Source organism: Mchenga conophoros, linkage group LG20 (genome assembly GCF_057382185.1).
Source record: "Mchenga conophoros isolate Kocher_MC1m ecotype Shallow Benthic linkage group LG20, M_conophoros_male_GT1.1, whole genome shotgun sequence".
NCBI lineage: Eukaryota > Metazoa > Chordata > Actinopteri > Cichliformes > Cichlidae > Mchenga > Mchenga conophoros.
In genome coordinates this window covers 14,455,472-14,482,042 of record NC_140545.1, presented here as the reverse complement: position 1 = coordinate 14,482,042, position 26,571 = coordinate 14,455,472, and the positions used below count along the sequence as shown (strand labels likewise).

The 26,571-nt window shown below is 44.8% G+C and overlaps 1 protein-coding gene across 1 annotated transcript; it reads right to left on the bottom strand.

The window, feature by feature from the left end:
* Positions 1-21,246: 21,246 nt before the first annotated feature.
* LOC146550513 (retrovirus-related Pol polyprotein from transposon opus) lies at positions 21,247-25,338 on the bottom strand. The gene is made up of 2 exons (XM_085259883.1): positions 25,068-25,338; positions 21,247-25,008 (listed from the first exon to the last, which is right to left on the bottom strand). The coding sequence occupies exons 1-2, from the start codon at positions 25,336-25,338 to the stop codon at positions 21,362-21,364; spliced, it is 3,918 nt and encodes a 1,305-aa protein (XP_085116009.1). The 3' UTR covers positions 21,247-21,361.
* Between the last annotated feature and the right edge of the window lie 1,233 nt (positions 25,339-26,571).

The following is a 26,571-nucleotide window of genomic DNA, read 5'->3' as shown; positions in this document are numbered from 1 at the left end:
CAACCGCTGGAAGGTTTGGGCGGCCCCTTTCAGGCCAAACGGCATGCGCAGAAACTCGAAAAGGCCGAAAGGTGTAATTACGGCGGTTTTGGGGACATCCTCCGCGCGCACGGGAACCTGGTGATATCCCCGTAACAAATCGATCTTCGAAAAAACCGAGGTCCCCGCAAGATGGGCGGAAAAATCTTGGATGTGGGGAATGGGATAGTGATCGTTCTCTGTGACATTATTAAGACGGCGGAAATCCCCACAAGGTCGCCACCGACCATCAGATTTAGGCACCATGCGTAACGGAGAAGCCCAGGCACTGTTCGAACGCTGCACGATGCCCAGACGCTCCATGGTGGCAAATTCTTCCCGAGCGACAGCCAGTTTGGCAGGGTCGAGGCGGCGCGCGCACACCGGAGGCCCTACTGTAGTTATGTAATGCTCCACCCCATGCTTCGTCACCGTGCTCGAGAAAGTGGGGACAGAGAGTGAGGGAAACTCAGAAAGCAAACACTGAAAAACGTCACCCGAATCTACTGAGTTAGCATGCACCACGGGCTGAGCACCCCGAGTCAAACAGGGTAATGAGGAAAATGACACAGCATCAATTAAACGTCTGTTAGCAACATCAACCAGCAGTCCGTGAGCACAAAGAAAATCAGCGCCTATTATAGGCACAGAGCTAGCAGCAACAACAAAGTTCCACTGAAAGTCACGGTCGTGAAAGCAAACAGTCACCAACCTTTCACCGAAGGTTTTGATGGGAGAGCCATTAGCCGCTGTTAGCAATGGCCCGCAGCCCTCAGCTAGCCTGTCCGAGCCAGCCGGGGGAAGAAGGCTCTTCTGTGAGCCGGAGTCCACCAGGAAACGCCTCCCCGAGCGTGAGTCCTCTAAGAAAACCAGCCTTTCCTTGTTGCCAGCGGTCGCGGCTGCTACAGAGCGCTGACATGCCCGTTTCCCTGGGTCTGGAAACTGCAAGGCGGGAGACAGCGCCGTGCCTTTGCTCCAAAACGCTGGTGATCAAAACAAAGCCCCTTTCCGCGGTGCCGCCGTGCAGCGTGCAGCCACCGTGGACGAGTCGGAGGGCCCCTGGAGCATCGGTGAGGTGGCGGGGGAACACGCTGGTGAGTCCTGAACAATCGCCTGGACGCCGAAAGTCCTGGTAGCCAGGAGGATGCGATCCGCCTCTTCCGCAAGGGAGCGGTAATCCTTCGTGGCCAATAGCGGGGAGTTGGCAAGGCCAGCGCGCACTGGAGCCGGCAGCTGTCGGAGAAAGAGGTGGGTGAAGAGAAATCCTCCATCATCCGCGCCCAGCAAGGACAGCATGCTCTCGAAGAGCTCGAGAGCGGTGCCGTCGCCCAGGCCCGCGAGGGAAAGGAGTTTCTCAGCTCGCTCAGCATCAGAGAGGGAGTAACGCCGCAGCAGCAGCGCCTTGAGGGTGGTGTACTTGCCTTGGGCTGGGGGGTCCCGGAGGAGAGTCATCACGCGGCGGGTTGACAGCGGGTCAAGTGAGGCCACCACATGGTGGTATTTAGTATCGTCGGCTGAAACTCCACGAAGAGCAAACTGAGCTTCTACGTGCACGAACCATGAAGGAGGATCGTGAAGCCAAAAATCCGGCAATTTAAGCGCCACAGCAAACGCAGCCATCGGCGGAGGTGAAAGTCCGGCGGCAGCCGATGCTTCCAGGCTGGAGCTGGCTTCGTCGTCGAGCCTTAGCATGTTTGCTAAAGGGGTCACCAATGTGGAGGTATGTAATAACGACAGGAGAGGTCTCTGTGTCTCACTCCAACTTTATTAACTGACTCTCAGAACTTCACATATAGTGAGCGCCAAAATCTCCACCCCAACACTTCCCTTCAACTTGGGTGTGAGTGGAGCCACCTGGTGGTCCGCCACAACATCAGCCTGTTAAACGCACAGCTGAACTGTGAACACCACACTGCTGTGATAAAAACTACTACCTGTTGAGTTCTTATCCACCCAAAGTGCTGATTACATACTCGTTCTGATAACATTGCCACCTCCTAAAATAAACAACTATCACAGCCACAACAGTCATAAGACATGATTTTTTGGTGTTTTGTTGCACTAAATTACATGCCACAGACTTTGTAATTCACATTTGCGTGACTCATTTAAGGAAAACTCTTACAAATACAAGCTGCAAAAATTCTCCTGTCTACAATTTTCAGTCACATACTGACATTGTGCCTGTTTAGTAATGGGGCTGCATAGCCATAGACCAATCAGGGTGTCCATGTTGACCCATGTCGACCACTGAAAGCGTGACCAATGGGCACGTGAGCATCAAAACTGAACCAGAGAGCAATGGAAAAAGTGATGATGTGATGAATCATGTATTCTTGATCCCCAAAAGTTGATTCTGTGGGAGAAACATTTCAACACTCATCTAAGTGACTTCTTCAGTCTCAGCTGACTGCAGGTTTCCCCAGTCTTGTAAACAGTACATTTGCATAATGACTGAAACCAGCCCAGTGAAGGAACAATGGGCTGGGAGGTCAGTTCGCTGATCATTAATATGCAAATTCTCATGACCATTGATCAACAACCACTAATCAAAGCCTGCCGATCAATGGCCATGAGTACCATTCACAGAGAGTTGGGGAATGGTTGCAATGACAGCATTGTAAGATGGTGAAAGATGTACCCTTAGGCCCCCTCCTCAATTTAGAGATGGTCTTTCCCTTTTCACGTAAATGGCCTCCTTGACTCCGCACTCAAACATCCTCATCATTGAAAGAGTGTCCACTGGCCTGTAGGTGTAAATAGACTGCAGAGTCCTGGCCTGACGAGGTAGCTCTTCTGTGTTGTGCCATCTGCTTTGCCAGAGGTTCAAATCAAATCAAATCAAATCAAATCAAATCACTTTTATTGTCACATCACATGTGCAGGCACACTGGCACAGCACATGCGAGTGAAATTCTTGTGTGTGAGCCCCACAAGCAACAGAGATGTGCAAACACAACAACACAAACGAGCAAAATACAAGAATGGCCAACCTGAAACTAATAAATATATGTACAATATATAATAGTGTATGCATTTCTGGATGTGTATACTAAATATTTTCCTACGTGTGTGTGTGTGTGTGTGTGTATACACACTTTTACAAATTAAATAGTTAAAAAAAAAAAAAAAAAATAATAATAAAATATATAAAATATACAGAGTTGAATATGTGCAAAACAAGTGGCATTTATATACAGTGTGGAGTGCATAATGTTGAAGTTCCAGTAGTGAAGCTGAGGTGTCTATGACGTGTTCAGCAGTCTGATGGCCTGATGGAAAAAGCTGTCTCTCAGTCTGCTGGTACGGGACCGGATGCTGCAGAACCTCCTTCCTGATGGAAGCAGTCTGAACAGTTTATGGCTGGGGTGACTGGAGTCCTTGATGATCCTCCCCGCTTTCCTCAGGCAGCGCTTCCTGTAGATGTCTTGGAGGGAGGGAAGCTCACCTCCAATTATCCGTTCAGAGCACCGCACTACTCGCTGGAGAGCTTTGCAGTTGTAGGCGGTGCTGTTGCCATACCAGGTGGTGATGCATCCAGTGAGGATGCTCTCAATGGCACAGTGATAGAAGGTCCTGAGGATGCGGGGGCTCATGCCGAATCTTTTCAGTCTCCTGAGAAAGAAGAGGCGCTGCTGCGCCTTCTTCACTGTTTTGTTTGTGTGTACTGACCACGTAAGATCCTCAGCCAGATGTACTCCAAGGAACCGGAAGCTGCTCACTCTCTCCACAGCAGCGCCGTTGATGGTGATGGGGGTGTGTACTTCTCTGCACCTCCGGAAGTCCACTATCAACTCCTTTGTCTTTGCGACGTTGAGGGTGAGATGGTTGTCTTGACACCAGTGGGTCAGGGCGCTGACCTCCTCCCTGTAAGCCGTCTCATCACCGTTGGTGATAAGACCCACCACTGTAGTGTCGTCCGCAAACTTCACAATGATGTTGGAGCTGTTAGTGGCCGTGCAGTCGTAGGTGTAGAGTGAGTACAGGAGAGGGCTCAGTACACACCCCTGTGGAGCACCAGTGTTCAGTGTGATGGGGGATGAGGTGATGCTGCCCAGTCTGACCGCCTGGCGTCTGTCAGACAGGAAGCTAAGGATCCAGCTGCAGAGGAAGCTGCTCAGTCCTAGATCCTGCAGTTTCCTGTCCAGCTTCGAGGGAACGATGGTATTGAATGCTGAGCTGTAATCTACAAACAGCATCCTCACATACGTGTCTCTCTTCTCCAGGTGTGACAGGGCAGTGTGTAGTGTCAGGGCTATGGCATCATCAGTGGACCTGTTGTGGCGGTATGCAAACTGTAGAGGGTCCAGTGAGTCGGGTAGTGCAGAGCAGATGAAGTCCCTGACCAGCTTCTCGAAGCATTTGCTTACGATGGGGGTCAGGGCTACAGGTCACCAGTCGTTCAATGAGGAGATGGTGGAGGATTTGGGTACAGGGACGATGGTGGCCATTTTGAAGCAGGCTGGGACTACAGACAGAGAGAGGGAAAGGTTGAAGATGTGCGTGAACACTCCAGCCAGCTGAGCCGCGCATGACCTGAGGACGCGGCCGGGAATCCCGTCCGGACCAGTAGCTTTGCGTGCGTTCACCTTCCTGAAGCACTTCCGCACATCCTCCTCAGACACAGTGTGCGCACTGACGTCATCCGCGGTGCGCACACTCACCCCGATGTATAAATCCTGGCAATCCTCCTGGCACTTAACGGCGTACACTATGTTACTCTGTTTGTGTCGGGGGACCCGATCCTTGGAGTGGACCAATTTTTGGCGCAGCGTGTTTTGGGGTTTAAAAGCCAGAGAGACGCGGTGTTTAGAAAAAATGCGTTTCAACTGTTCTGATACTCCTGACCAATGTTCCCTCTAATTTTTCATGTGTCTGAGCGAAAACACAAACTCCCTGAGCGATCCCTTGGACCACTGTGAGCAACAGCAGACATGTGCACTGTAGTCACGCCTGCAAAATACAGTATATAAAGACCAATGCTGGGCAATTAATTATATAGTTACTTCTTCAAAAAAGTTACAGAGTTTTGCATACAACAAAGTTTTTTGCAGCTGTTTACCTAAAATGCTGCCAAGGTTTTTTTTAAACAAACATTTCAAACTATTTACAGAACAATCAGCTGTTCTGCATCAAATTTGATGCCACACAAATTATTTGTGCCACTAAAAAAAAAAAAAATTTCTGTCCACTATGAGATAAAGGAGAACAACAGCCTGATACCTGCAGGCCTGACAACAGGAGATGTATCACTCCTGTAACACCTGTAACATTTAGTTCTGACACACAAAACAAAACTATTGACTACACTACACACTAACTACACAATATTTGCGCTAAACGTCCCAAATCACTCACATCTCAAAACCGCCATCACTTCTAAAACTTCCTCCCGTTTCTTAACAACTAAATACCATGTTTTGATTGATTGACATGGTACATTTTTCGACCAATAGGAAAGGGTGGGTGTTTTGGTTTTGTCTTTGCTCACAGCGCGTAGGAGCGTTTTCCTTATAAAACACCATTTTTACCGTTTTCGGAAGGAAGAAGAAAACCAAACATTGTACACTTCTTTCTTTTTTTATCACAACTCTGGTTTTATGTGACCTATCAACACAATTTAAAAACTGGTATAAAGTCCACGCGTTTTCCGTCTGTCCTGCTCACATCTCCAATGGTTGTACACGTTGTCATTAACGTGGCTTCACTCCACATCAGCCACGCCACTTTGCTAGCTAAAACACCGGTGTCGGCACATGAGGACGCTGTCATAGCCTGTCAACGACGTTGATTAGCTGCGTATATACGAATGTGAATCGCATCATTGGCTGGACTATGGGATAAGGTGGCATCGTTGTAATCCCATATGGGAGCAGCCAGTCACTTACTGACTAACATTGCAAAGCAGAATTGTTAACATATTTACTTTAATTTAAATTCAGGTTAGAATTTTTTTGTGTGCGCAAGCCGGCTCCTTATCGCAAGCCGTGGGTTTTTTTTTCTTTTCTTTCTCTCACCCTCTCTCTCGCACTTTTTTTCTGCTTCACTCCGCATGCCAGCCTTGTGCTGGGCAGAGGGGGGAGGGGTGGTAGTTACACTGGCAGTAGCACAGGAACAGAGCAGGAGGGAGAGGGAGAGAAAGAGAGCCAGGAACAACAATATCACATTAGAAAGGTATAGTAATCATCCACAACTATTTTCAGTTGCGGATGATAAAGGATTCAGAAAGTTTATTCATGCGGGCCCATATGACAGAGAATATGCATGTTCTTTTTGTTTTCATATTGTAATTTATATTTAATTGTGTTGTGGTTTGCAGTGTTTTGTGTTGTTTCACATTAAATTTGTTTAAAAGGAAAAAGCTGAAAATTTAAATAGTTAAAAGTTGAACTTTGACTAGTTGGTTTTTGTATTATATGATTTATTTATTACATTTTATGTGGAGTGAATAAATAAAAGTACAGTTACGGTGGCCCATAGAGACAAAACACGTACAAACTCCAAAACACGTACAAACTCTAAAACACGTACAAAACACAACAGAAGTTCTCCAGGATGCTAGGGCGCAGTATTGAGCTTTTGTTACCTAGTGGCTACACAAGCCAGCAAGTACCAACGACCGGATTTGGTGTGTGGTAGTAACAGGTAAATGAACTTTTTAAAAAAAATTATTTAAATATATGAGTGCTTGTGTATAAATACACAAACAATACACATATGCTTTCATGCTTTCAATTGTGTAATTTAAGTGATCTAGGTAGCTCTGTTTTGGAAATTCAGTTAACGCTAGAAATGTGTTTTGGAGTTTGTACGTGCTTTGTCTCTGGGGCCACCACATATATTTATATATAAACATATATAAATAAAACCACTTTTTTTACATTAGTAATTCCTTTTGTGCATAATTTTATATTATTGTTAATAATAAATTAATTAAAGCAACAAAACAACCTGAAGAGCCGGTTCGGAGCCGAAAGAGCCGGGTCTCTAAAAAGAACCGGAAATCCCATCACTGTCACTGACTCACACTACAAAGCAGCACAGAATCAATTGTTATGTATTTATTTTAATTTCGATCAAGGTTAGATTTTTTTTTTTTTGCGCAGTGCAGGTTTTCTGTGCGCGGAGACCGTGCACACTGCTGACAACTTAGAGGCGGGGGGGGGGGGGGGGGCAATCGTACAAGTGCTGCTTAGGTGGATTCACCTCTGCACCATTTAGTTATGAGCTGTTGCATCTGTGGATGCCAAAGAGAAAACTTTCCACTGGATACTGAGCTGACTATACCTGTCTTCTGCGTGTAGCACAAGCGTTTACTAGTGTAAGTCTGTAGAATTTCAATTTACAAAGTCAGTTACCAAAACTGTTAATACTTCCATGAACCATTGAGCAAGGCATATTACTTGATAGATGCTATTAGGAATGCTTTCAAAAGGCATCAACAGCACAGATATAGTAGAAATCTCTTTTTTACGGTGGCCCCTAGAGACAAAGCACGTACAAACTCCAAAACACTTGCAAACTCCAAAACACATGCAAACTCCAAAACACTTGCAAACTAAAGAACACATGCAAACTCCAAAACACGTGCAAACTCCAAAACACGTAGGGGAGAGTGAGGTAAGATGAGCCACTTTTTACTCATGTTGCCCTGGATGTGAGAAAAAAATGACACAGAAATAGAATGATAACATATTCCTTTATTTCAGGATGTCTCCTTTCAAATGTAATGATCAGAATCTATGTCTGATGACGCTGCCCAAAATAATGACCTATTAAAAAAAAATGCTCCTTTGGCTCAACTTGCCCCAGATTAGGGGTAAATTGAACCTAGTCAGTGGGTAAACTGAGCCATCTTGGGGCAAACTGACCATGTAGTTTTTAAAATGTAAAACTGATCATATTGTGAAAACAAACCATTTTAACAGTTGTAAACCTGTGAGAACAAACCTGGAAACTGGTGGTTTCTAAACAAACCACCAGTTCAAAACCATTTATTCAAAAGAACTATTCAATATTCCAATGATCAAGGTTGCAGGGGAATATGAACTGTTGCTCCCTCCTTGCAGTTCCTCCAGCCTGTTGAGGTTGAGGTAGCTTCTTCAGCACATCCTTGCGTGGGAAAGATGCCTCATCATTTTCCTTGAACACAAACGTGGGTTTCTTACTGCTAGTGATCCCTCGGATTCTTCTGAGAAATCTGGCACTCACTTCGTTGTCTGCAAACCTGTCAACCAGGCCAATGTAATGGTGGCTCCTGGATTCTGTTACCTGTCGATCACTTTAGCCAGATTGTCAAAGAACTCCCCAACTGTAGTCTTATTGAAGGCTGTAGCTCTTCCCAAAGATGTTGCCTCAGGCATACGACAAGAGAGATGGTGGCGTGCCTAAAAAATTCTTGAACCATTCTTTACCTAAAAAATGTAATGGTAAAGTAGTAAACTACACAAAATACATTAGTCTGTGCCAACCTACTGAAATGTTGTTGCTTGCACTTCCTACCGGCTAAACCTTTCTCTGTCCAGTTGCTGGGAGTAGGAATGTTGTTTCTGCCTGCCAATTCTAATGCCAGTTCACGGCATTTCTTTGGGGAAATGCCATGGAACTGCTCTGCAAGCTTCTTGATATGCTCTGCTAGCTCCTTCTCCACCTCCTCAGAGAAGACTCTCTTTGCTGAAGCTGTTCCACTATAGCCAACCGATTTGACCTCCTGTGTGTCCCTCTTTTTAATATATCTCCTGAGGGTTGACCTGTCAATTTGTCTTTCTTTAGCCACTGATCTTATGGACTTTCCTCCCTTGACTTCACTCGCTGCCCTTTCAATCTCCTCCAGGGGTGTTGAGCCCCAGCTGGTCTTCCGTCTGTAGGTCCTTGGCATGATATCTTTTCTATAATAGTTAACATATGACAAATACAACAAAAGGGTTCAGTATACTGAACTAAAATACTATTTAATAAGTCAGAGCCTTAAATAAATTTCAGTGCCTTATGGTGGGGTAGGTTGAACCATTGGATCAATTTACCCCATAGCCTTTGGCTCACTTTGCCCCATAGCCACCACTTTGAAAAAAACGGGCTAGCTTAGCAATTTAGGCTAATCTTTAGAAAACTTCTTCAGATGATATTATATTTTAGAAACCCACCAACATGTATAATATATCATTTTAGACACAGATACATTTGTTTTAATATTACAGTCAATTTACCTGATATACAGAAATTTTACTTTGACAAGCAGAAAACATTTTTTTGTGTAATACAGACTTACCCCTTCTCCAATGTGCTCCTCTTTAATATAGCAGGATGGAAATGATGAGTGCTTCCTGGATTTATGGTCACATAACAAAACATGTACACAGTTACCTAGATACAAGGGGTGGTTCAACTTACCCACTGGCTCATCTTACCTCACTCTCCCCTACAAACTCCAAAACACTTGCAAAATCCAAAACACTTGCAAACTAAAAAACACATGCAAATTCCAAAACACGTACAAATTCCAAAACACTTGCAAAATCCAAAACACTTGCAAACTCAAAAACACATGCAAATTCCAAAACACGTACAAATTCCAAAACACTTGCAAAATCCAAAACACTTGCAAACTAAAAAACACATGCAAATTCCAAAACACGTACAAATTCCAAAACACTTGCAAAATCCAAAACACTTGCAAACTCAAAAACACATGCAAATTCCAAAACACGTACAAATTCCAAAACACTTGCAAAATCCAAAACACTTGCAAACTAAAAAACACATGCAAATTCCAAAACACGTACAAATTCCAAAACACTTGCAAAATCCAAAACACGTACAAATTCCAAAACACGTACAAATTCCAAAACACTTGCAAACTCGAAAACACATGCAAATTCCAAAACACAACGGAAGTGCTCCAGGACGCTAGGGGCAGTGTTGAAATCGATTTGCAAAATAAACGGCAAGTTTGTCTGTATGGGACGGTCTAGTCTCCGTTGCGCTTCCCAGGTTGCCTAGCAACCATGATACTAACCGCTGGAAACGTGTCATACAACTTGGTTTGACAGAAATGAGGGAGAGCATATTTTGTTCATTTGTTTGTTTGTTTCTACAAGAGCTTTGTGTGATTTGATAAGTATCTGAGGCTGAGACCACAGGACAGTAAAACATGATTTTTGGGCTTCATTTCTGTACTGAACAATTATTTCAAGATTAGTTAGTAAATAAGAATTAGCTGATGTTGTTCATGAGACTAAAGTCATATCACTTTGGTAATGTAAATATAATATGGCCAATATTAAAGTTATTATATTAATCATTATTAGCTATTACAGCAGTGAACATGAACTCTGTGTCAAATACTGAGCTTCAGTACAGATTCAAGTTGCAGTTATTTATATGTCTTATCACCTTAAATCTTCACTCAAAGACAAGTATCTTTGACAGTGCATATATAGGTGTATCATATATAAGAGACAAATGTTGTTCCTTCAGTATGCTGGCATTACTAAATTTGGCTCATTGCTTACATATATTTATAAAAAGAAAATGTACAAGCTGTGATAACTGTTTCTGATAAAATGAAGAGTAGACTGATATATGAAATATTCCTTTATTGGGTGAGAAAATCAGACCATGTCATAACTGCTTTCAGTCATACAGAATAAATATCAGAGCCTTAAACAGGCTGGCTTCTGCTAAATGGGTCAAACTGGGCAGAAAGTCTACAAACACATAACATCCTTATAGAATATGATGTAACACTATAGATCAACTTACCTCAGAATATATAAAGCATATAAACAATTACAGCAATATGATGCAACAAACACAGCAGTGCTACTGATCCAAAATACTCAAAGCTTCATAGAACTGGAACAAACATTTATTTTTAGGTCCATTCTGCTGCTGATACATACTTTAGGTTTCTGAATATTAAACTTGTTGCTGCCTTTCATAGTGTGTAACTTGAAGGCCCTGAGTACTTTCTCCCACACTGAAAACACTGGAATGATAAAATTATTTGAACATTACCTAATAAGACTGATTCAGGACAGACAATTAGTTATTTTAAACTTTTCTAGCAGTCCTTCACAAACAGGGAACAGTCTGTCTATTCTCTCCATCTGTCAGCTGCTGCTGGCTCTTCCTCCTCCTCTTCCTCACACACTGCTGAGTTTGTCCTGGTGGATCATCAGGGGTGCAAAGCCTCACAGATGATGTGCAGCAGTGTGTCCCTCAGTCTGTCCTCACTCTGGACACTTGCAGTTGTCACACATGGAAATCAAATGTGTGATAAGCTGCAGGATTCAAACACAAGTGTAACTTATAAACACATGTTCATACCTTTATTACACAATCAGAGAGAAAGAAACAGAGAGCGAGTGCAGGACAGACAGACAGGTGAAAGTCTCAGGTGTATACACTGCTACAAAACAGCACAAAAGAAGGAGGATTTAGTGTTTGTGTTATTACGAAACAAGAGGAGTTCCCAGATGGTACAGTGAACACATGTGACTCCTGCGATTAAAGCATCTTTCTTTCAGCTTAACGAGTGAACCGTCAGCTCGTTCAAACACACGTTAAAGTCCGTTTGGCTCGACGCCACCGAACAGAGGCAGCAATATAACATAGCTAACATTAACAGTGCAGTGAATCCTCCTTGTGCTGTGATATTCAGGACTGCAAACCGAGCAGCATCACTGACTTTCAGCTTGTTGTGTTTGTGGATATATGACTGACTTTAATTATCCACAAAATCATCACAATCTCTGTAAGATTAAGGTCGACTATATATATATTTTTTTTTAAGTAAAGGCTTTAAAACCAAGTTAATTCTGAAAGTACAGACATCACTAATGTCACATAACTTTCCCGACATGTGGCCAACAATAATGGTTTAATGTTCTTCATTAAAAAAATATTTGCGCATAAATAAGTGACATAATATTCAGTACTTACTTCTGAAAGTTTACTCTTCCTCCGCTCCGCTTCCACCGTTTTTTTTCGGCAAAATTATCCACACCACCACCGCACTATGAAGTCTGGGATATGTTGGGCCATGAAGGCTACACCGACCCATCCTTAAAATTCAGGGAAATTATGGACGCATTTGAGGGCCGCATTTCGAGCAGCCTTTGACTTGGGAAAGCCTTCTCTTGTCGCTGTGACGTAATCGGCCTTAAAATGCGGCCTTTAAGGCTGCAAACCCCAAATCCGGTCATTGGTACTTCCTGGCTTGTGTAGTTACTAGGTAACAAAAGCTCAACACTGCCCCTAGCATCCTGGAGCACTTCCGTTGTATTTTGGAATTTGCATGTGTTTTTGAGTTTGCAAGTGTTTTGGATTTTGCAAGTGTTTTGGATTTTGCAAGTGTTTTTTAGTTTGTACGTGTTTTGGATTTTGCATGTGTTTTTGAGTTTGCAAGTGTTTTTGAGTTTGCATGTGTTTTGGAGTTTGCATGTGTTTTGGAGTTTGCATGTGTTTTTTAGTTTGCAAGTGTTTTGGATTTTGCAAGTATTTTGGAGTTTGTACGTGTTTTGGAGTTTGCATGTGTTTTTGAGTTTGCAAGTGTTTTTGAGTTTGCATGTGTTTTGGAGTTTGCATGTGTTTTGGAGTTTGCATGTGTTTTTTAGTTTGCAAGTGTTTTGGATTTTGCAAGTGTTTTGGAGTTTGTACGTGTTTTGGAGTTTGCATGTGTTTTTTAGTTTGCAAGTGTTTTGGATTTTGCATGTGTTTTGGAGTTTGTACGTGTTTTGGAGTTTGCATGTGTTTTTTAGTTTGCAAGTGTTTTGGAGTTTGCATGTGTTTTGGAATTTGCATGTGTTTTGGAGTTTGCAAGTGTTTTGGAGTTTGTACGTGCTTTGTCTCTAGGGGCCACCGTACTTTTTGATCTATTGTCTCTTTTTTGGCTGGAGAATGATCCTGATTGCCAACATTGGACTCGGTTTCTTCCTTCTTTCTTGTCTCTTGCAGGGACCGCAAAGACTCCTGAAGAATGATCTTTTCATCTTCTGTTTGCTTGAGTTGTTTGCGGATTGTTGTGTTCTCCTGGTTTTTTCTCGTTACAATCTCCAGGTAGAAAGCTGTTTTTTTCCAGCTCTTCTTTTAAGTTTTGCACCTCCAAATTATTTGCCTCACAAACAGCCTCACTGAGGCAGAGTTTGACTATGAGCTCAGCGAACTCACAGAGGGCTCTTTCTTCCTGTTCTTTACGTTTTGCAACTTCCTCTTCTAGGTTTTTCTGTGTTTTGAGGAGTTGCTCGCGGAGTTGTTCGATCTCTTCCTGCTGTTTTTTACATTGGACCTCCAACTCAGCTTCCTGAACAGTTTTCACCTCTGTAGAGTCTGTGTGCGGAGCTTCTGTAGTTTGTGTTGAAGCGTCCACACTCAGCTCTGCAGCTGTGACAGCTGTGTTGCTGTCTTGAACAGGAGCCTCACTCACATCAGGGGTGAGATTCTCCTCGGGTCTGCTTCTGCGAGCCTGTTCCAGTTGTTTTTGGAGCTCAAGAATGGTTTTCTCAGCATTTCCTCTGCAGCACTGTAGCTGCAGGCGAAGCCAATCATTTTGGGTTTTAGCCGCAGTAGCTTTGTGGTTCGTGGCTGTCATAGTGTAGAGATTGGTTTTACTCATGTGCTGAGCCTCCTGCAGGTGGAATCTCAGTGCAGCCATTTCATCGGTCTCACTATATGGACGTCTGCCATCATTTGGCATTAAGTGAGGATTAGGCTGTGGTTGAGATGGTCCATCATTGGTTCTAAAGTCAGGCTGATGATGCACAGGCCCTCAGTTCGGTAAAAACTGTGGCTTGTACCAATGCTGCCCAGGCCCATTATTGGGGTTAAAGTGGGGATTGGTCTGATGTGGTACAGGCCCTCAATTGGGTCCAGGGTTTCTGGTTCTGGGGTTTGCATTTTTTGCTTTTTATTCTTGTTTTTACCCTTTGGTTTGGCAGATGGAGTCACCTCATTTGGTGCCTGGTTTTTCCCTCTTTGCTTTGGGTTTGGCTGCTTCGCTTTTGTGTTAGGGCGAACAGCGGCCGATGAGGTTCCTTCCTGGGGATCAAGGTTTTCCTGCACTCTGCATTCTTCTTGTCTTTGCTCTTACAATGTACAATGAAGATTTTTTCTATTCGATCAGGGTTTGGACTTGTGTTCGTGGCATACACTGAACGTTTCAAATCTTTTTCCTAAAGGTTGGCTCGCGGTGTGTTCCTAAAGAATCGCACAGTTCTGAGACATACTGAGAGCACGCGGTGGTCCTGTTTAAGGACTTTTGAGATGATGTCATCTGAAAAGATGACATCATCTCCTTTGATCATGCTCCTTTGATCTGTTTCCTTTGATCTAATAGAGCAAATTGAGTGTGATGTCATCTGCTTAGAATGTAGAATGTGATGTCATTAACTTAGCAGAGAATCTTGTTTGTCTTTGAAATAGAATTCTACCAAACTTAAATTAAAAGCTTTAATTTTGTACGAGATGTTAAATTCCCAATCTAAAGGCCAAATCTATCCGAGATCTTTAGGAGAAGATTACACAAATAGCTCAGAAGCTTCATTAAATGTTTCTGCATCAACATGTTTTCCATATACATCTTTAAAAATATTTTCTATTCGCCTAAACAAATTTGAAAAGAGTCTTTGTCATATTAATTTCAGTCCTAATGCAAAAAGGAGAGTTTTTCAAAGCTTCAAGTTTAAAAGAAAATCATTTTATTTAACACTATTCCATTGGACATTTGCTATATTCTTTAGTATTAAACTGCAAGTCTGAAATAGGCAGTGTTGGGTAAGTTACTTTAAATTAGTAACTTAGTTACATTACTAGTTAATCTATCAAAAGTAACTCAGTTACTTCAAATTACTCATTACTTTCAGAGTAACTAGTTACTAGGGAAAGTAACTTTGGTTTTACTCAGAATTCTCTTGTTAATGTGTTGCTTCCATAACTGGATACTAGGGCTGCCACGATTAGTCGACTAGTCACGATTACGTCGACTATCAAAATCGTCGACGACTGATTTAATAGTCGACGCGTCATTTGAAGCTTTGTAAGATCCCAAAAGCAGGAATAAGTAGCAGGATTTAAGAGTGTAATAACGGACTGAAACAGAAGATGGCAGCACTGCATGTACAAGGATGCCAGCTGCCGTTAAACCCCGAAGAAGAAGAAACTGTGTCCCAGAATTCATAGCGCGGCCCAGCGCAGTTGTCAACAATGGCGGCAGCTAGTTAGTTTTAATATTACTCTTATTATTCTTTCTGGGTCACAAAATAAACGTTTAACATATTTTCAGGCGAGAATGTAGCTGTGTAAACCTCAAATATCTGCTCAGTTTATCAAGACACCACATATTTTCAAAAGCGCTCCGACGTTTTCGGAGGCGTCTGTTACCCACTAGCTCGATAGCTAGCCGGGGGCCATGAGAGCACCGGACTCCCGGCAGATCGTTTTCAAACCCACCGCCCTACTCAGGTTAAACATATACAAGTCACTTAGATAACTTAAAAATGTTATTGTTTGGCTTTTTTCAGTATTTTATTTGTTCCTGAGTAAATCGGCTGAGTTTATTAAACTCCACCGAAACAATCTGCACATTTAATTAGAATTCAATTAACTATCATCTTGTCTTTATTTTTAGTTAGCACAGACCTTAAACACTTAAAGCTGTAAGCTAATGATAGTTATATAAGAGCAGATGCTGCTGGTGCAATAAGCTGTACTTTTACGTTCAATGGATGATGATCTGATTAGTCGACTAATCGCAAAAATAATCGGTGACTAGTCGACTATCAAAATAATCGTTTGTGGCAGCCCTACTGGATACCCAGGCAGACTGCCAGTCTTCTAACTTGCTTACTTGCCACAAGTGCACTGTGCCACCTACCAATAGAAAGGAAAAAATAATGTACACATTACCACGAGAGAAGTCCCACGCCTGATTCTATCCTAGCCTGCTTTTTACATCCAACACAAAAACTGCAGTCGTGGTGCTTTCGATTGTACTCAGAACTCGGAAATTCTGCCTTCTGAATAGGAAGATGTAGGTAACACCAGACTGCAGATGAGCTGCATACAGGGCTGGACAGGGACAAAAAAATCGTCCCGGGCATTTTGACTAGAGACCGGCCCACCATTATAGGAAAAATCATAAAGCCTTTGAATGAAAATAAACACTGTTGTGACAGTGATGTACACTGTTCTGATGGTATATATGTATCAATCTATCAATTGTTTGTTGCAAGACTCAGATAATTATTTTTTTAAAAGTGCGACATTTTAAATGAGAATAAGAAAGTATTTCCTTGTGCCCCCCTTTCCCTTTTAATGCCCTACATGGACCCCTGGCAACACTTTGCTAGACCCGCCCCTGCACAGTTACCAGCTGTCAGCTGCTTAGAAAAGGATCCTGGTGTTATTTGTCTCTCAGAAACAGTTCATAACTTCCCTTCAACTCATTCATGTCACCTAAAAGGTAAACCTGTTTCTCCATCACCTGTTCAGCTCTGATGATTCAGTAAGGACATCTCCTGGTTTCATCTTCATGTTTCCCTCTCACCACATATACAAACCGACATCATGACCAGCAGCTTTACAGCTGTGGCTCCAGCAAACATCAGCTGATACTAGAAATTAATATTAAATAAATTCTAACAACAGCTGATCAAGCTTAAAGGTGCTGCTGTTGTTTACCGCGACATCCGCTGGTTTCCTCTTTCTGGCGCAAAGTGGGCGATAAACAAACAAGAGAGCCGATCAGCTGATCATTGATCAGTTTCATGATTGAAGTAGAAACAGGAGAGGGAGGGTGAGAGAATGAGAGAAGAAGAGGCAGCTGTGCAGCGTAAACACAGAATAAATCCAGCTTTGTGTCTTTTTCATTGTAGCTGAAGTCCGGGACAAACTGTTCCTTTTCACCTCAATACGAAACGCGTAATATTTTCTCTGAATACGAGACGATTCCATTTTTTACGGGACGGTTGGCAACTCTAATAATTAACCTTATGAACAAAATAAAGTTCAACATCAGTAACATAGCACCCACCCAGCTGTATAGAAACTCCGTCATGCTAGCTAGCACGCAGTACGAAAAAGTCAGCACAACGAAAATAAACTCCAACTAAACTTTGTTTATATCTGACCCAGATGGACTGCAGGTTATAACTTCTTACCTGAAGTTCAGTTCACCTGACACTCTCGGACCAGCGGCCTCTTCGGGTCTCTCCTCTTGCCTCCCTTTTCCTTCATCCACCTGCTGGCCTCCACCACTTGCTAATGTTATTGAATCTGTGGAAGCTCCGCAATAGCCACCACACGAAGTAACGAATAACGAGCCTATCTAAATCCCAGTAACGAGTAACGCGTTCCTGGTTTTGGCATAATAACTAGTTACCGTGCTCGTTACCACAATAATAACGTAGTTACTGTAACGCGTTACTTAATAACACGTTAGTCCCAACACTGGAAATAGGTGAGTTTCAAAGGGCCTTCACTCAGGACAAAATAACTTATTTGCTTTCTGTGTCACACTTGCAAACTGATAATCACTGCAGGGATGCGTGCATGAGTCAATGCTGTAGAGGACACAATGATCAGGCAACGAGCTGCTTCCACAGCCGCTCCTTAAATACCTGGTCTTGATGAAGAGGAATGACAAATGTGATGGAAAATTTGTGTTTCACCTCTAACCTCTGGGTACTATTGGTATGCATTTGTAACTTTTCTTGTACAAAGTTGTATTTGTTTTTCAGTCTTCATACATTCTAACTGTAAGCTTTGCTAAAGGCCATGACACACTTCATTACCAAACTGGTGCCTACATGACGATGAGAATTTCACTCCCAACCACTGATTAGACAAGACTGCATCCACGTGACGGATATATGGAGTACACAGGACCAATTTGTACATAATAAATTGGCCGATACATTTATTTTCAGAAGAGCTATCATTACTCCTAAGCAGCTGACCGACCTCAACTGCAATTTTCACATCGCTGTGTTCATTTTGCACATTAAACTCCTTTGTACATCCATTTACACGCGACATCTGCATACCTCACTTGTCTTCACTTACTTATTTTTGTACTTATTTATCTTTCATTATTTTAATCCTTATTTTCATCTTCGTCTTAATATCTTGTCTTATTTCTATTCTTATTTATCTTGTTCCTTCAGCCTAACTTGGCATTTGTGTATGGACAGCAAAGGAAGAATTTCATTGAACAGGGAAATGCTATTTCTTCCTTACACATGACAATAAACACTTTGAATCTTGAATTATATATAAAATTATACTATAGTTTATATATAAACTATAATATTTAAAAGAAAAAAAAAGCAAAGCTTAAGTGAGTTCGCCTGAGGCCCAGTTAATCTTACCTCCTTTATCACGAAGAGTTTATGTTCTGGAAAAATTCAAAATGTTAATCATCATATTCGGTGCTCCCAAATAAGGCACACAAGGGAGCTCTCCATACAAGCTGTTCTGATATAAGGAAGGAAGTAATGCATAGTAAATGCCACTTCCAATTACCACTTCCTGTCCGTCTAAAAATTCTTTGAACCAAGTAACAAACTTATTCTAAATAAATCTGGCCTCAGATTTATTATTTTAGTGTTTAGAAAGCCCTTCTACACATATCTGAGCAGCTTAGTAATTTTCTTTTTAGTTTCAGGAGAAAATGGTGCTCCCAACTAAGCACAGCGAGGTAAAATAAGCCAAATAACACGCTGTAATGTGGGTTGGTTACGCTGTCAACAGGTAAGCATTTTTCCAGTGATATGGGTGAAGAAAGAAACATATTTATATATAAAATTACGAACTGCAGGCAGTCTTTACCTTTCAACCTCAGGCCTGGGAGCTTGAGTGTTTTTATAGTTCCTTTGTCTAGGACTGACTCTTCTGGATAGAGATCTTGGATGTCATTTCTAATATCTGTTGGAGCCACTAATCTAGCTCGAAGTTCCAGCTATTCACTATTCTCAACACCTGATGCAGACCTTGCTAATCGGGCAATGTCTGAGTTTGTATGCTATATAGTTTGATGTCATCAGTGTAGAGGAAGCGACTGACAACTGCTCCACTCTGTAGTCAGCAGTGTTGGGCAAGTTACTTTGAAAAAGTAATTCATTATAGTTACTAGTTACTTCTTCAAAAAAGTAACTGAGTAACTGAGTTACAATATTCTAAAAGTAATTAATTCAATTCAATTCAATTTTATTTATATAGCGCCAAATCACAACATAAGTCGCCTCAAGGCGCTTCATAGATACAGAGAAAAACCCAACAATCATATGACCCCCTATGAGCAAGCACTTTGGCAACAGTGGGAAGGAAAAACTCCCTTTTAACAGGAAGAAACCTCCGGCAGAACCAGGCTCAGGGAGGGGCGGCCATCTGCTGCGACCGGTTGGGGTGAGAGAAGGAAGACAGGATAAAAGACATGCTGTGGAAGAGAGACAGAGGTTAATAACAGATATGATTCAATGCAGAGAGGTCTGTTAATACATAGTGAGTGAGAAAAGTGACTGGAAAGGAAAAACTCAATGCATCATGGGAATCCCCCGGCAGCCTATGTCTATTGCAGCATAACTAAGGGAGGATTCAGGGTCACCTGGTCCAGCCCTAACTATATGCTTTAGCAAAAAGGAAAGTTTTAAGCCTAATCTTGAAAGTAGAGATAGTGTCTGTCTCCTGAATCCAAACTGGAAGCTGGTTCCACAGAAGAGGGGCCTGAAAACTGAAGGCTCTCCCTCCCATTCTACTTTTAAATACTCTAGGAACAACAAGTAGGCCTGCAGAGCGAGAGCGAAGTGCTCTAATAGGGTGATATGGTACTACAAGGTCATTAAGATAAGATGGGGCCTGATTATTTAAGACCTTGTATGTGAGGAGCAGGATTTTGAATTCAATTCTGGATTTAACAGGAAGCCAATGAAGGGAAGCCAAAACAGGAGAAATATGCTCTCTCTTTCTAGTCCCTGTCAGTACTCTTGCTGCAGCATTTTGGATTAGCTGAAGGCTTTTCAGTGAGTTTTTTGGACATCCTGATAATAATGAATTACAGTAGTCCAGCCTGGAAGTAATAAATGCATGAACTCGTTTTTCAGCGTCACTCTGAGACAGGATATTTCTAATTTTAGAGATGTTGCGCAAATGGAAGAACGCAGTCTTACATATTTGTTTAATATGTGCATTGAAGGACATGTCCTGGTCAAAAATGACTCCAAGGTTCCTCACAGTGTTACTGGAGGCCAAGGTAATGCCATCCAGAGTAGGAATCTGGTTAGATACCATATTTCTAGGCTTTTCAGGGCCGAGTACAATAACCTCAGTTTTATCTGAATTAAGAAGCAGAAAGTTAGAGGCCATCCAGGTCTTTATGTCTTTAAGACATTCCTGCAGTTTAACTAATTGGTGTGTGTTATCTGGCTTCATGGACAGATAGAGCTGGGTGTCATCTGCATAGCAGTGAAAATGTATGCTATGTCTTCTAATGATACTGCCTAAGGGAAGCATGTATAATGTAAACAGAATTGGTCCTAGCACTGAACCCTGTGGAAGTCCATAATGAAAAGTAACTATTGCGTTACCCCTCTGGGGTCCAGGGTATAATTGGCCATTTTTAACTACTTTTGATTTTCCCTCCACATTTTCCCTTTAAAAACTATTTTGCCTTGTTTGGTATCATTCTTTTCGGCACCACCTCACGTGTCTGAATTTACAGTTATGTTTTCATTTTGACATACTGTTAGGGGTGGGCGATATAAGCGATATACGATAGAAACGATATAAATTTGGCCAACGATAGAGATTTTGACTATATCGCTCTATCGCGATAGCGCATGTTGATGATGTCACAAGCTGCGCCTGTTTTGGTCGAAAGCATCGCAGAGGCTAAAACCATTATCATCTGCAAATTATAGCGGGCGACAGTCATAGCAAAGAGATGAAGCACTTTTGAAATATGGGGAAAGCCAAAAACTGCGCTTCCTCCACTTCTGTAACATTGATTCATTAATGTTGAATTCTCTCGCAGCTGCTCTATTCCCTAACCTCGTATTGTGGATGAATAATCTCAGTTGTTTTCCTGACTGAAGTTTGGCCCGTGTATAGCATCCTGCTTTGCGATTACATTTGTCCCTAACCACCAGAATCCCTCACGTTGTGGAGGTATGTAACAACGACAGGAGAGGTCTCAGTGTCTCACTCCAACAACTTTATTAACTGACAGAACTTCACATATAGTCAGCGCCAAAATCTCCACCCCCACACTTCCTTTCAACTTGTGTGTGAGTGGAGCCACCTGGTGGTCCGCCACACATACCCCCCCTTGAACACACAGTCAGGTCTCCATTCAGTCCAGGACCCTGGGTCTAAGCAAACGACCCGCACGACTGAACCTGGGAGGGAGAGAACAGGCAGAGGAAGGTCCATCCTGTGAACGAGGCTGGTGAAGGCGAGCAGGAAAGGCAGGAGGAGGCTCAAACGTTGGTGGTCCGGGGGTAGTCCTGGGGGGAAAACCAGAGACTGTCAACCCCAGCGCAGGAGGTCGGCCACGGCGAGGGGCCTGGGCCGGCACTACATCACTGTCCGGAAGAACATGTGCTGGTTTAAGTCTGTCAACACACACAGTCTCCCTTCGACCCCCAAAATCCAAAACAAAATGTTTCTGGCCCGGTTCAATAACCCTGAACGGGCCGTCATACAGCGGCCGCAGCGGTGTCCTGTGGGCATCGTGCCTGACAAAAACAAACTTAGCAGTCTCTAAAGTCTTTGGAACAAAGGTGTCAGGCACGCAATGGTGCACCGGACCAGGAACCCGAAGCGAGTGCAAAAGCGGGGTGAGAGAGAGCACCGATGGATCGAAGCAGGGAGGAGGATTTTCAGGCAAGAATTCTCCAGGCACGCGGAGGGGCTGACCAAACACTAGCTCAGCTGGGGAAGCGCCGAGATCCTCCTTAACCGCAGAGCGCAGCCCAAGCAAAACCCACGGGAGGCGGTCAACCCAATTGCCATCCTTTAAGGAGGCGCGAAAGGCAGCCTTCAGCGACCGGTGGAACCGTTCACACATCCCATTAGCCTGCGGGTTGTATGCGGTTGTGCGGTGGACTTTAGCCCCCAGTCCATCAGCCATGGCCGACCAAAGCTCGGAAATGAACTGGGGGCCTCTGTCTGACGTAATGTCCGCGGGTGGGCCGAAACGCGAGACCCAGGTCGACAAAAACGCCTTGGCCACCACTGCTGCGGTAGTGGACGCCAGGGGGACCGCCTCCGGCCACCTGGTGGTCCGGTCAACAACAGTCAAAAGGTGCGTAAAACCTTGTGACTGGGGCAAGGGACCCACCAGATCGACATGCACATGATCGAAACGTTTGCCGGGTATGAAGAACGGCTCCAGGGGCGCCTTGGTGTGTTTATGAACCTTCGCGCGCTGGCAGGGAATGCACGCCGACGCCCATTCCTTAACAGATTTGCGAAGGCCTGGCCAAACAAATTTAGAGCTGACCAGTTTAACAGAGGCCCGGACCCCTGGATGAGAGAGAGCATGTACCGAGTCAAAAACTTGACGACGCCAGGAAGCGGGAACCACAGGGCGAGGGCGGCCGGTGGAAACGTCACAGACGAGGAGGGGACCACCGTCCTGCACGGGTCTGTCCTCCAGTATGAGGCCCGTCTGGGTGGATTTAAGCGCGAGGATGTCAGGGTCACCGCTCTGATCGGCAGCCATGGCGGAGTAGTCTATGCCGAGAAAGACGGGAGAAACCAGCGCACGGGACAAACAGTCAGCCACATGATTGGATTTACCAGCCACGTGCCGAATGTCCGTGGTAAACTCAGAAATGGCTGCCAACTGGCGCTGCTGGCGTGCACTCCATGGATCGGAAACCTTGGACATGGCAAACGTCAAGGGTTTGTGGTCCACGTATGCGGTAAAGTGACGACCCTCGAGAAAAAACCGGAAATGACGAGACGCCAGGTGGAGCGCCAGTAGCTCCCTGTCAAAAACGCTGTAATTGCGTTCGCTGTCACGTAGCGTACGGCTGAAAAAGGCGAGCGGTTGCCAGACACCCGAGATTCGCTGTTCCAGCACCGCACCCACCGCTATGTCCGACGCATCAGTGGTCAACGCAATCGGCGCTGAGGGGGATGGGTGGGCCAGAAGGGCAGCATTAGCTAACGCTGACTTAGCATCAGAAAACGCTTGGATGCTGTCCGGAAACCAGTCAACGGGGTCATTAGCTTTTTTACCCTTTAACGCCCCATAAAGGGGCTTCAGCAGATGTGCCGCTCTGGGGAGAAAACGGTTGTAAAAATTCACCATCCCCAAAAATTCCTGCAGTGCCTTAACAGTCGTGGGACGCGGAAATTCCGAAACAGCTCGGACTTTGTCAGGCAACGGAACCGCGCCCTCGGCGGAAACACGGTGCCCAAGGAAATCGAGAACGGGCAACCCAAACTGGCATTTAGACGGATTAATAATCAGTCCATGCTCCGCCAAACGCTGAAAAACCTGACGCAGATGGAACATGTGCTGCTCCTTCGAGCTGCTGGCCACCAGTATATCATCAAGATATACAAAAACAAAGGGCAGCCCGCGCAAGACCGAGTCCATCAACCGCTGGAAGGTTTGGGCGGCACCTTTCAGGCCAAACGGCATGCGCAGAAACTCGAAAAGGCCGAAAGGTGTAATTACGGCGGTTTTGGGGACATCCTCCGCGCGCACGGGCACCTGGTGATATCCCCGTACCAAATCGATCTTAGAAAAAACCGAGGTCCCCGCAAGATGGGCGGAAAAATCTTGGATGTGGGGAATGGGATAACGATCGTTCTCCGTGACATTATTAAGACGGCGGAAATCCCCACAAGGTCGCCACCGACCATCAGATTTAGGCACCATGTGTAACGGAGAAGCCCAGGCACTGTTCGAACGCTGCACGATGCCCAGACGCTCCATGGTGGCAAATTCTTCCCTAGCGACAGCCAGTTTGGCGGGGTCGAGGCGGCGCGCGCGCGCGAACACCGGGGGCCCTACTGTAGTTATGTAATGCTCTACCCCATGCTTCGTCACCGTGCTCGAGAAAGTGGGGACAGTGAGTGAGGGAAACTCAGAAAGCAAACACTGAAAAACGTCACCCGAATCTACTGAGTTAGCATGCACCACGGGCTGAGCACCCCGAGTCAAACAGGGTAATGAGGAAAAGGACACAGCATCAATTAAACGTCTGTTAGCCACATCAACCAGTAGTCCGTGAGCACAAAGAAAATCAGCGCCTATTATAGGCACAGAGCTAGCAGCAACAACAAAGTTCCACTGAAAGTCACGGTCGTGAAAGCAAACAGTCACCAACCTTTCACCGAAGGTTTTGATGGGAGAGCCATTAGCCGCTGTTAGCAATGGCCCGCAACCCTCAGCTAGCCTGTCCGAGCCAGCCGGGGGAAGAAGGCTCTTCTGTGAGCCGGAGTCCACCAGGAAACGCCTCCCCGAGCGTGAGTCCTCTAAGAAAAGCAGCCTTTCCTTGTTGCCAGCGGTCGCGGCTGCTACAGAGCGCTGACATGCCCGTTTCCCTGGGTCTGGAAACTGCAAGGCGGGAGGCAGCGCCGTGCCTTCGCTCCAAAACGCTGGTGATAAAAACAAAGCCCCTTTCCACGGTGCCGCCGTGCAGCGATTCCGGCCACAGTGGACGAGTCGGAGGGCCCGTGGAGCATCGGTGAGGGGGAGGGGGAAAACGCTGGTGGGTCCTGAATAACCGTCTGTACGCCGAAAGTCCTGGTAGCCAGGAGGATGCGATCCGCCTCTTCCGCAAGGGAGCGGTAATCCTTCGTGGCCAATAGCGGGGAGTTGGCAAGGCCAGCGCGCACTGGAGCCGGCAGCTGTCGAAGAAAGAGGTGGGTGAAGAGAAATCCTCCGTCCTCCGCGCCCAGCAAGGACAGCATGCTCTCCATGAGCTCGAGGGCGGTGCCGTCGCCCAGGCCCGCGATGGAAAGGAGTTTCTCGGCCCGCTCAGCATCAGAGAGGGAGTAACGCCGCAGCAGCAGCCCCTTGAGGGCGGCGTACTTGCCCTGGGCTGGGGGATCCCGGAGGAGAGTCATCACACGGCGGGTTGACAGCGGGTCAAGTGAGGCCACCACATGGTGGTATTTAGTGTCGTCGGCTGAAACTCCACGAAGAGCAAACTGAGCTTCTACGTGCATGAACCATGAAGGAGGATCGTGAAGCCAAAAATCCGGCAATTTAAGCGCCACAGCAAACGCAGCCATCGGCGGAGGTGAAGGTCCGGCGGCCGCCGATGCTTCCAGGCCAGAGCTGGCTTCGTCGTCGAGCCTTAGCATGTTCACTACAGGGGTCACCAATGTGGAGGTATGTAACAACGACAGGAGAGGTCTCAGTGTCTCACTCCAACAACTTTATTAACTGACAGAACTTCACATATAGTCAGCGCCAAAATCTCCACCCCCACACTTCCTTTCAACTTGTGTGTGAGTGGAGCCACCTGGTGGTCCGCCACAACGTTAACTTTTATCGAGTGGAAAAAAAGTTGCCGTTCATCCTCCAGCTTCACTGTGCTAATGTTATGCTAACATAGCTGTGTCGCTAGCAATCACGTAGCACAACATTATATTTTTTAAAAAAGTGTGTGTGTTAGTCCCCATAGGGAAATAGTTCCTCTGCATTTAACCCATTCACCCAGTGAAGCAGTGGGTAGCCACCAATGCAGCGCCCGGGGAGCAGTGTGTAGGGACGGTACCTTGCTCAGGGGTACCTCAGGGTAGCCGTTCAGTGGAGTCGAACCCCCGACCTTCCGATCATGGGGCTACCACTCTACCTACTGAGCTATCCCTATATACCAGGTAGTGCAACTTCAGTAACCCTGCAAACGCCACTGCTGTTCAGTTTTCTGTCTTCATTTATGTTGGAAGTGGTAGCAGAGCTATACGTTTTAATTAGTTTCAAAAATATCTCAGTCAGAACATGGTATGAAATGTTTAGGTGTAAACTAGCGAGCTAACTTCCTGTTAACTTCTAACTCCGTTAAATTTAATAAATTTTGTTTTCATGGATGCCTGGATGTAAAACTTAATTGTTACACCCGATAAAGCAGCAACGCTGATGATTTAATTAAAGATGAAAGAATGTTTAACTCTTAGTGTTCGTTTGACTTCGGGACCTGAAGGGATGGAGTTTTGGACCCAGATTACTCCGCGAAGCTCCTCACTACTAGTGATGTGTCGGTCGCGAACGAAATGGCTCTTAGAGCCAGATCTTTGACGTGAGCGCTGTGAGCCGGCTCCTTATCGCGAGCCGTGGGTTTTGTTTTGTTTTTTTTTCTCTCACCCTCTCTCTTGCACTTTTTTTCCGCTTCACTCCGCATGCCAGCCTTGTGGTTTGCGCTGGGCAGAGGGGGGAGGGGCGGTAGTTACACTGGCAGTAGCACAGGAACAGAGCAGGAGGGAGAGAGAAAGAAAGGAAACCAGGAACAACAACGTCACATTAGAAAGGTATAGTAATCATCCACAACTATTTTCAGTTGCAGATGATAAAGGATTCAGAAAGTTTATTCATGC

Coding starts and splice junctions, on each gene's coding strand:
- LOC146550513 (XM_085259883.1), bottom strand. CDS start 25,338: ATGCTAAGGCTCGACGACGAAGCCAGCTCTGGCCTGGAAGCATCGGCG. Junction 25,009..25,067: donor CCGGGATCCCCCAGCCCAGG/GCAAGTACGCCG, acceptor TCTGATGCTGAG/CGGGCCGAGAAACTCCTTTC.